The sequence below is a fragment of the Biomphalaria glabrata genome, chromosome 17 (genome assembly GCF_947242115.1).
Source record: "Biomphalaria glabrata chromosome 17, xgBioGlab47.1, whole genome shotgun sequence".
Lineage (NCBI taxonomy): Eukaryota > Metazoa > Mollusca > Gastropoda > Planorbidae > Biomphalaria > Biomphalaria glabrata.
In genome coordinates this window covers 3,216,736-3,228,615 of record NC_074727.1, presented here as the reverse complement: position 1 = coordinate 3,228,615, position 11,880 = coordinate 3,216,736, and the positions used below count along the sequence as shown (strand labels likewise).

The 11,880-nt window shown below is 34.7% G+C and overlaps 1 protein-coding gene across 1 annotated transcript; it reads left to right on the top strand.

Annotated features, from left to right (window-relative positions):
* Positions 1–1,915: 1,915 nt before the first annotated feature.
* On the top strand, positions 1,916–11,832 carry LOC106055896 (endoribonuclease LACTB2-like). Its single transcript, XM_056015549.1, has 7 exons — positions 1,916–2,075; positions 4,838–5,001; positions 5,177–5,291; positions 6,776–6,878; positions 7,456–7,680; positions 8,233–8,314; positions 8,812–11,832. Exons 1-7 carry the CDS (start codon positions 1,954–1,956, stop codon positions 8,862–8,864), a joined length of 864 nt encoding a protein of 287 aa, XP_055871524.1. The 5' UTR covers positions 1,916–1,953; the 3' UTR covers positions 8,865–11,832.
* The last annotated feature ends 48 nt before the right edge of the window (positions 11,833–11,880 follow it).

The window sequence follows — 11,880 nt, the reverse complement described above, 5'->3', positions numbered from 1 at the left end:
TACTAGTTTAGAGAGTATGTAAGTTTCGGTAGACAAATGTATTGTGTATTAAATTGTTTTTAGCGACATTAAAAGTAGTGACGTAGAAAGACAGACGAATGACGTAAGAGAATAGGCGAACAAGAAGAGCAATATGGCGATAGTGTAGGTTACAGTGTAGAAGAAGGTTGTTTAGTATGATATATAGATAAATAGCGACGGTTAAGAAAACCAGACAGACTTCCCAGTTATGAATAAATGCATCATTTATAGTAATGCAAAGTGTTTATCAAGTGTATATCATTAACTGTAATGTTCTGTGGCTAATGTGGAAGATTTAATGAAACAGAAGTAAAGTTGAACAATTAAGATACTACCACTAGCCCACAACATATATGACAGAACAAAAATCGTGTTTGGTATTGAACAAAAACAAAGAAAGAAATTGTACTTGACAGATGTGGTGGTATAAGTTGAATTAGTCCCACTGAGGAGGCTTGGGCCCTGAGTTCGAATTCAAGTCGTAGGCTACAACTTAAAAAAAAAAAAAGAGCAATCACGGTAACCTTCACACAGATACCCCATTCTCCCCCCCCCCTCCTTTTTTCCCAACTAGTCCAGACAAGTGATAGGATCATAGAGCATCGAGAAAGCTAAAAGCATGAAATTGCGCTAAACAAAAACACTTGGTAAAAATATAGATTTGTTTGTCCAGCTCTATTGCAAATTTAATTACATGACTGATCCAAACTAATAATTATTGATACAATGACACTTATTATATGCTTTTTTAAAAAAAAGTATTTTAAAAAATTATTTTGCTTCTTTTTATTTTTGTTTCTTTGTAAATTTTGGTTTTAATTTTGGCGTTACAAAGGCCCCCCCCCCCCCCCCCAAACCCGTAAGCTCTATAAAGATCAGTTAGAAAAAAAGGAGTTCTCAACCTGTGATTCGCGACCCCTTTGGGGGTCCAATGTCCATTTGCAGGGGTCGCCTAAGACCATCAGAAACTGGGGGGGGGGGGGATTGTCAATTTTTTTATCGGAAGTTTTTTTTTTTTTTTTTGTGTTTTTATGTGTTGTAACATTTTTGTACCATAGTGGATATATTGTAAATTATAGCAATGGGACATTACTCAAATAGCATTATTACCAAATTAGAAACGATCGTCAAGTTTCAATTAAAAAAAAAAAGTTGCGGTGACAAATATAAACATAGATATATTGCAAGACAACAGAGAGAGCACTTTTAGTGAATGTAACCTCCTTGTTTGATAGTAGACATGTTTTGTTTTTATTTGTTCTTCTTTGTGTTTCTTTTTTTTTTTTAATAATTGTCATTTAAAAATCGATGTTGCAGACCACAACTTTGTTGTTGCAAAATACATTTTTCAACAAATAAATTTACTGTCCATCAAATGCATGATGTTACCACTTTGGGATCAAATATATTTCTTTGGTGAAGATCTAGTCGTGAAGAAAATTCAATTAACAATACGCCATCGCATTATTGTCAATGGAAATAAATTCATTATGTAACAACTCATAAACAGGTCGTAGTGCAACACAGTGTATTCACGTGAAACATTGCACTCATCCTAAATCTTTCGAATCAAAAACTTAAATGCCTTTAATTTTAGTGCTTTATTGGTACTTAAAAACAAAAATTATAAAAGTGGTACACATAGGTCAAAAGTTTGGGAAACACTGTTATAGATGAACTTAAGAAAACCCCTCCGACGAATCCTTTAGAGCTGCTCATCTTAAAAACATGGCAATGGCATGGGTTTTCCACAGTCACAATCACCTAAAATCTGAACTTGACAAAGTGTTCTTGCATTTTAGTTGGAAATGCTGATAAGTGTCAATTAAGTGATGTCGAATTCTGCGAAATAAACGATGAGCGTTCATAGACCCTGGACTCTAATTCCTGGAAAATAAAAAAGTAACACTAACCACTAATGTAGCAAACAAAATGTCCGAAGTCCTACCAAAATATTTACAGCTTTCTCAAAGAGTTATTAGAATTCTAGGTTGTAATCCAGGACCAGCCACTTTACAAGGAACCAATACTTACATTGTTGGAACTGGGAAAAGGTAGGCATATAATATATAGATCTAGAATTTAATAATTTAGACAATAAGACATTGGTGGTCTAGTCTCTAGACTCCGTGACACTCTGTCTAGTAATAGTTATAGTTATAGTAGTAACTAGTAAGTCTAACTTACTCTAACTTAACTACTTTTACTCTTTTTTGACTCTTACTATCAATCATGACTGTCACTATGAGTATGAACTATGATTACTATAGTAATAGTATCACTAGCAGCTGTGATGTGATTCAGCTAGATTCTAGCTAAAGTCTAAAGTAAATAATAAATACTTTTAAATAGATCTCTAGACTCTAGAGAGACTAGAGTTAGAGTCTAATACTAGATTAGCAGTAATAGTATTATTAGTATTGTAATACTATAGAGTCAGTAAAATGAGTTATTTATAGAATCTCTAGGGTCTATATAATATACTAGTAGATCTATATGGTATATTATAATATATAAATATTATATATATACTCATCATATAGACATACGTGACATAGATTCTAAATTAAATTTTTATCATTATAATTATATATTTATATTATTCATTTTATAATAATTATAATAATAATTAATAATAATATATAAATATATACATTCTATCATTATACTTATGACATAATTTATTTATATTACTTATAGAGTCTAGTTAGACTTAATATTTAATTATAAATTAGATCTACCTTTACCTATCCCTTAGTCTGTTGAAACGTTGGGGCACCAGGCTAGATTTGTCGACCGTCTTTCTCCATTCCTCCCTTTTTTTTCCTTGTTTAGAACCTCTCTCAATGGCAGGCCTCCCATCGCTTTTTCTGTCTGCCTCTTCTTCTTTTCCTGGCACTGTTCCCTGAAGGAAGGTCTTTGCGAGCCCCGTAGATCTTGTAATGTGGCCATAGGTTTTAAGCTTTCATCTTTTTACAATAGTTAGCAGGTCGTCATGGGCTCTGATCGCTGCAGTAACCCTGTATCTGATTTCTTGCTTTGTGATGCGCTCTTTGAATGTGATGCCTAGAATCCTTCTGTAGCATCTCAATTCCATTGCTAGGATCCTCCTCTCTAGCTCTGCATTCAACGTCCACGACTCACAAGCATATAAAAATGTGGCCATGACCAGAGAGCGCATCAGTCTGATTTTGGTGCAGAGGGCTAAGCCCTTATCTTTCCATATTATTTTAAGTTTTGAAAGGGCTGCTGTGGACTGTGCTATTCGGGCCAATAGTTCGGGTTTTGTTCCCTCATCTGAGACAATAGCTCCGAGGTATTTGAAGCTGTTAACACTAGTTAGCTTTTCACCTCCAATACTGATGCCTCTTATAAAGCCCTGATGGCTATGGTCATAATTTTTTTTTTTTCGGCATTTATTTGCATGCCATATGCTGTGGAAGTCTTGTCAATGCGCATCATCAGGTCAGCTAGTTCTTCTGTCCTTGCTAGGCCGTCAATGTCATCTGCGAAGCGCAAGTTAGTAATTCTTCTTCCTCCTATTCTAACAGTACCTTCATAGCCCTCGAGGGCATCTTCCATTATCCTTTCAAGGAAGATATTGAAGAGTGTTGGTGACAGTAGGCAGCCTTGTCTTACTCCAACTGTGGTTTTGAACCAGTCCCCAATATTATTGTTGAAGTACACCGCACTGGTGGCATCCTTGTAGAGGTTCTGGATAACTTTGATTATGTTTTTATTAATGTTGTACTTTTCCATTGTCGCTCAGAGTGCTCCCAGCCATACTCGATCGAAAGCTTTCTTGAAATCAATAAAGACATGGAAAAGATTCTCTTGGTGTTGGAGATATTTCTCACAGAGTATTCTGAGGTTTAGGATTTGTTCTGTTGTGCTGTGACCTTGTCTAAAACCCGCTGGTTCTTCTGATATGATATTGTCTGCTATCGGTTTTAGCCGGTTTAATATAATTTTTAACAGTACTTTACTGGGATGACTTATGAGGCTGATGGTGCGATAGTTTTGACAGAGTTGTAAGTTGCCTTTCTTTGGAAGGGTTATTATGAGTGATTGGGTCCAGGGTTTGGGCCATTCTCCTGATTGCCAGATCTTGTTGCGAATCATATAGAGTGCGTTTATCATAGTTTCTCCTCCCGCCTGAAGAAGTTCACCAGGAATGTTGTCAACAAATGCTTAACCGAGGACAAAGATGTGTTGAAAAGATGGACGGAATACTGTTCAGAGTTGTATAACTTTGAAATCTCAGGAGATCCAGAGATACTAAATGTCCCAGCAGTCTCCAACATTGACGACTATCTGATTCTTCGCTCAGAAGTAGCAGCAGCAGTAAAAGCCCTGAAAAAGGGAAAATCGGCCGAAGTTGACAAATTAGATCTAGAATCTAGAAAACTAAGAAATCTAGATTATTCTTATGTACGGTACAGGAAGAAAGAGGACTAAATCTATATAATCTTATTATAAATCTGAAATAAAAGTAACTAAGTTTCTAGATTCTAGATCCAATAGGTTTAATAAAAGTTAGGTACCCCTTTCTGACCTTTCTATATGTCAGATGATGCAAAGGTCATCTGTTTCTACGGCCAATGATTAATCATTAATGAGGGTGTTTGTGGCCATCACAACAAACAAACAACTATTACTTTTCCAAACTTATGTCATGTCCCCATTATAGAATTGGATAGGCTCAGGAGCATCCTAAATATTACAAAATTCAAGATCGTAGCTTTCACCAAGATTCAAACCTGAGACTTTACCACCAATCCGCCTCAGGAAGTCTTATACTAATTTTTTTTTCCAGGCGTATTTTGATAGACACAGGAGAGCCTAATGTACAAGAGTACATTGATCTTTTGAAGAGTTCTTTAGCAAAACATTCCATAGACATTCAGGAAATTATTATTACCCACTGGCATCACGATCATGTTGGAGGTGTTGATGGCATCTGCAAGGCATTTGGCACTAGTAAGTTCAATGTTGTTGTTTTTTCACATGCTCTGTCCTTTTATAATGAAGTTACTTTATGAGGTGGCTTGAGATAATAATGGATAAAAAATCTGGATCAGTTTGCTGAAGTATCATTTTTAAAAATGTCTTCAAGTCTTAACTTACAAACCATTTTTTTTCCCATTTCTGTTAGAATTTTGCACATCTAAAATTAAAAGGGAGTCTGCTGCAGATCTTTCTTTGCTAGAGACAAGCTATAATTTCATCAAAGATAAACAGATCTTCACCACAGAGGGTGCTACTCTCAAGTAAGTTGCAGAATCACAAATATAGTAAATGAAATATTCAGATTTCTTATGCAAGTTATTTGTTTCATTTTAGGTTGATCTAATACTTAACACTAAATATAAACTCTATGTTTAAACTAGATTTATGTTAAAGCATTTTTAAAACTATGCTATTGAAGTTTGAATTTCAGTGAAAACAACATGTTTAAACCATTTCTTTAATTCTGAAACATACTAATTAAACTTTAAAAAAAAATTAACATTCGATGAAGAAAAAATGGATATAAAGTATAAACTTTATAGTATTAATAATTATCATTTAGAAATCGTTGTTAACAAACATCATGTAGGCTTAAGGCGCTATAACAACATAAAAGACATGAATGACAACCTAATCTAAAAAAGTTTTAAACAGATAGGTCTTAGTGTTCTTCTTGAATCTTATCTTATCTTATATAATACAGACATTACTTCAAAAAAGAAGATGATAACGCCCTACGCGTCATGCATATTAACCAATGACTTAAATTCTGCCAAGTCACTGGTTTTCCAGCCAGTCTTCCTGGCTGAATTTAGTGAAGCATGTTGTTTGAGATCAATGGGGAGCGAGTTCCAAACATTTTGGTTCATGCCCTGAAAAAAGCCAGCAAACCGTAACTTTTGAGGGAGAAACATGGCATGACTAGAAGCGTTAAGTCCATGGAGTGCAGAGCTCTCTGAGGGACTTATGGAGCGATCAGTTCACTTTGACCTAAAAATATATAACTTTGGCAGTACTATAATTTTATTTTGATCTGCATCACTCTCACCCGCTCCACATTTCTGAAGTTAATTTTTATAATTTTTTATCAATTTTCCAATTATTTATAAACTATAGTACTCTTGAGTGATGCAGCCCGCATTATATTTTCCAAATCATCTTCTTGAACTAATTAGTTTTGCCTTTAGAAATGATTGTAGTTTATTTCCTTGCATCCAATAATAGAGTAGGTATGCATCCTCTGTTTGGGATCCCTCATCTCAAGAAAACATTACGAAACTGGAACAGACTCAAAATAGAGCAGTGAGATTCATAACAAACAAATATTCACATTTGACTAGATTAACACCTTTAGTAAAATCACTGAATTTAGAAAGCCTTCAGGATAGAAGACTTAAAAGTAAAGTAGCAATTATACATAAAACATTTAACCATAATCTTCAAATACAAAAACAAAACCTAATAAAATACTCAGAAAGACACAAAGATAAAGAAAAATTCCTTGTTCCATATGCTAGGACAAATTTGCTGTTAGAGCATGGAATGGATTGCCAGAGTAAGCCAGGAAAACCAATGACTTGGCAGAATTTAAGTCATTGATTAACATACATGACTAGATTGACCTAGGAGCATATGCTTAGGATGTAATAATCTTCTTTTTTTAAGTAAAGTCTGTATTTTTAATAAGATAAGATAAGAAACCTGCATCTATGCTCAAAACGTCTTTGACTCTCTCGTCTCACAGAGCTTACCATGGACCAGGCCACTCTGAGGATCACATGGTGCTGAAGCTGGAAGAGGATGGAGCAGTCTTCTCTGGAGACACTATCTTAGGGGGCTCCACTACAGTAAGTTGCATGCCTTGACTTGAACACTGTGCAGCCTTGAAATATATTTTAAAATCGTTTGACATCTTGTAATTTAATCTGTGTTTCCATAATTTCTACATTGAAGTTTGCAACTGTAAATATTTGTGAATGAAAGGGAAATTTATTTTGTTTAAAAAAGTTCTCAAACTTAATTTTAGTTTCTCTATCAAGTTAAGTAATACGCCTTCAAGGATGTAATTATCTTCAAAATTTGTGGGAACATCCAAGAGACATGAAAACAAAACAGACACAATTTTTTTCGCTATTTAGTCAAAATAGTTAAAATCTTTCCAATCTACATGGACTTTATTTTATTTTCAGTCTTCCCTGATTAAATTCCTATTTTGATGTTAATAATGTAATAAGATCAAAGCTATTATTATAACTTCTTGGTTTATGTGTAAGAACTATTTGAAAGGTCTGTACCTATTCATTATAGTACTTCCTAATACTGTTTTGTCCTATGCCAACAAATAATCATTACTTTAGCGATATGGTGTGTGTCTGATATCTTTCCGATGGATACCATTAAGACTCTTTTTTTTCATATCCACAGATTATTGAAGATTTATATCAGTATATGCAGACATTACAGGACATCCTTGGCCTTGAGCCCACTGTCATTTATCCAGGCCACGGACCAGTCATAGATAAGCCGTTGGAGGTGATTAAGTATTATATCAAACACCGCCACGACAGAGAGCAGCAGATTATCAAGTTTCTGCAAGAAAGCCCAGACAAGGAGTTCACAGCTATGAACATTGTCTTTGGTGTTTATAAGGTAAAAGGGGTTGGGAGTGGGAGGGGTTGGGAGCGTGCCTTTTATAAATGAAGACTAGAAATGTAGATTTAGATGATATAGAAAATGGAATCTAGATCCATTTATTTTATTTTTTTTTTTTAGATCTAGATCTATCTAGTCTTGTTATTACATTGTAAACATTTGAAAGGGATTTAGAATAATGTAGAATAAATAATGTAAAGAACCAGTTTCAGATCTTTGGATCTATAGGGTGGGTGATGTAAAGGTCATCTGTTTCTGTGGCCAATGGTTAAAAAGGGTGTCATGTGGCCAGCATAATGTCCAACTCCATTTAATTTTCCCAACTAATGTTAGGTACTCATTAGGCTAAGGTTAACTTAGGGGTGTCTTAAAAATCCTGAAATTTTAAAATCCCAGTCATCACAAGACTTGAACCCAAGACCCCCTCAGTCCAGAAGCCAAATGCTTTACCACTCAGCCACCACACCCCTCATTTAGGAAGAGTGTACAATATGGTCTGTTGCATGGAAAGATTGTTAGAAGTAAAAAGTGTTGTTGTAACTCTTGCAGGGAGTCCCAGAGAATGTCTTTGCCATGGCAGCTCAGAATGTGACTCTACATCTACAAAAATTACAGAAGGAAAATATAGTTGGTCAGTAACACTTTTTTTTTGTTTCTACTGTAAATGTAACAGGGAAATGAATCAAGATGGACAGGAATGTGCTTTTAAACGTATAAAAATTACTCTTAGTATTGAATACACATATTTGAATATACTTACCGACAAACATTTTAATTCCAATAATTGTATCTTTGAGGCACAGAATGGGGAAAAATTTCAAAAGATATTTCTTTTTTTTTCCCTCTCAATTAAACTGTAAAAGGAGTTTAGGTTGTGATTTAATGTATTGTAATGTGTAGCAGTCGACCATATTTTTAATGTATAGTCACACGATCCAAACAGTTGAAAACATTCTAAATAATTAATGCGTTAGTATTCCAAATGGTTGTCCTTGTCATATGGTCTTGAGTTTAGCCACCCTGTCACAATTAAGCAGGTTTTTTTTTCCGTCTGTGTTAGATCAGTGACATTCTGCATTATATAACAATGGTATTGTTATTTATGTTCATATTTTTTTCTGTTCACAGAGTCTTCAGATGGGAAACTGTGGAAAATTGTCTCCAAACAAAGTAATATGTGAAAGTCTTTTAACTGCAACATGTGATGTACTGAAGGTCAGGAGGAACAACTCTCTCAACATGTTTATTTATATGCTGGAAAGGAAAAGGAAAGGAACTATTGGAAATATTTGTTAGGGTGTTTTGTTTTGTTTTTTGTAAAATTTTACAATGTTTTAACATTGAAAGTGAAGTACACCACTATACTTTCTGTACCTTACGTTATTGGTAGATTTCATATTCAGATTTCTAAGTCTTTCATTGGAAGAAATTATTGAATATTCCAAGTGATGTAAGAATATATGTAATTTATGCACCTAGTGCCTGATGTTTTTGATTACCTTGACATTGTCTTCTTTGGATGGCTGCCTGGTCGTGCGGTTCGCGCGCTGGACTGTCGTTCGGATTTATCGATGGTCGAGGGTTCAAATCCTGCCCGATCCCATCCCCCGTCGTCCTGCAGGAGGTTTGGACTAGGAAGTAAAGTAGTATCTTCAACTCTGAAGGAACATCCGAAACATGGAAAACATTTTACAACAAAACATTTATTTGTGCATTTCGGTCAGTTGGTATTTAAAAAAAAAAAATCCAGTCTTATAAGCTACAGATGTTCCTTCAAAACCGAAGATAATTACTTCCTACTAGTATCTATGTGTCAATCTAGTTGTGCATGTTGTTGAAACAAACTCTGCTACGTCATTGGTTTTCAAGCCTGATTCTAGCAACCTGTTTCATGCTCTAATGGCACTTTTGTAGAAGGAGCACTTGTACAAATTTGTCTTACCGTATGGAATAAAAAAATGGTGCCTTATCTTTTTTTTTTATTTGGATTCATTTTTATAGTGAATAATGTTATAAATTCAAAACTAGTTTCTTTCTTTTGTGACTTGGCTGTTGTTTAACCAACATTGTAGAAGAATTCTGGGTATTTTCATATAAAAAATAACTGTAGTTCGTTCCCAATTTTTTGTTGATGTTTCTGTTGCATCATTGACAGAATATAAAACAGTGAAAATGCTTGCTTCTATGACTGTTATTATCAAGTTGAATGTTTTCTATGTTAAATGAACTAACCTACTGGTAAACAGGTTTTTTTTTGTTGGAAATAGAAATATCAAAGACATTCAACAGCTCTGAAATTATTGTGATAATTAGATCCTCCCGTGCCGTTCGGCGCATAGGGTGGCAAGTTATCTCCACAAAGATCTGTCACTGGCAATGTCTGATAAAGAAATAGCCATTTCTTATAATGTTCCAAAGTTGATTTTTCAGACCTTTTGCTCTTATTGCTGGATTGTTGTTACACTAAATACCCATTTAATTTGCTCAATTTTTTTGATACCGGGGTAGTTGCTAAGTATTTTTTTTTTAGAATTTATTGCACGTCATTACTATCATAAGATTTATTTGTTGTTATGCCAGCAATTTGGAAGGTTCTATATTCCCTTTGTAAAAAGAAGCATTTCTCGGTTCTCTTTCATTTATTCAACTTCGATAACGCTCATCGTCTTTGGCCTCCTTCAGTTGTAAGATGACTATGACTCATCTTAGTTAGTATGAGACAAGAGCCTCGGCATTAGCAATGTTCAGAACATTATCGCCCACACAGCAGTTGCCCCTCGTCCATGCAACTGTAGTGTCCAAAGGAACGGCAAATACCCAACACAGTTTGGGGTTGGTAGCATCGTAGGGTCAGGGGGTAACACAATGTGCGCTGGTCGCTAGCTCCTGATTTTTTCTCAGGGTTGACCAAAGCTTTCCTTGTATTTAGACACAAGGCTGCACATTTTTGTTTTATTCAGAGAGCACCACATTGTTCTCCATATGCCCACACACCAATCAGGTCATTCTAATGCAGCGGTTCTCAACCTTTTAAGCTCGGCGACCCCTTTTTACAATGTCCCACTCTGCTGCGAACCCCCCTCCTCCCTAGACACACACAGCAATAGAAGAATAGACAATAACAATCCTTATTTTTGATGGTCTTAGGCGACCCCTGGCAAAGGGGGTTGAGAACCCCTGTTCTAATGGAATGGTCACTGTCCAGTCAGATCATTGTAATAGACTGGTCACACTCCAATCCAATCATTCTAATGGACTGGTCAGTGTGGTGGTCTCTTTCAAGATTTCATCTCGTGCACAAGCCAATATATTAAATCAACTTGTAAGTGTTCATGTCAGGCCTAGTCAGTGAAATTAGTTGAACAAGTTTAAAGGCAGTTTGGGTTTTCAAGGAGTTGAAGTCCAAACGTTTTAATGGAATATGATTTGATGTTAATGAAACCTTTAAACATTTTAGTTATTTTTACAAAGCTTATATCAACTCACTCTGTTTAGTTAAAAGTTTGTGCACATTATTTCTTTGACACCCAATCTCAGATCAAGCTGAAATTTAGGCACAATTATTTCTTTTACCTGGCAACACAAGAATTAAATTTAACTATTGGTAATTAATTATTTTGTTTGGTATCTCGAACAAGGGAAAGAAATTGAACTTGACTAGCTGAGTGGTTAGAATGTCAGCTTGAGTCATGAGCTCGAATTCGGGTCATGGTAAAAAAATATTTATAATCACACAGATTTATTGTTGTTGGTCTAGGTCTATTACAAAATTAAATGACTGGTGCAAACTAATTGATACAACTACATTTCCTATAAGCTTTGTTTTTAATAGAAAGTATTTTGTATGTTTTTATAATTTTTTAAATTTTTGTATTGTTTTTTTGAAATCTTGTCATAAAATGGTCTGAAGTTTTTAACCCTTAAAGTGCTGAGCTGTTTTACAGAGTGCATACAAAATGGATTTACAATTCGTGATGTTTAGGGGCTAATATACCAGATGCGTTTTAAGGGTTAAGTAATCAATACCTTCGTCTTATAGAAACCTGAAAAGGATGATGTACTGGTGATCATAGATTTTGTGTTGAGATATTGTTTTCTTTTTATTATGTAACCTGATTTTATTAAACACATTTTTTTATTGAACAAGTCTTTTTTTTTTCTTTTTTTTTTCTAATTATTTTTGTCATAAAAAAAAAA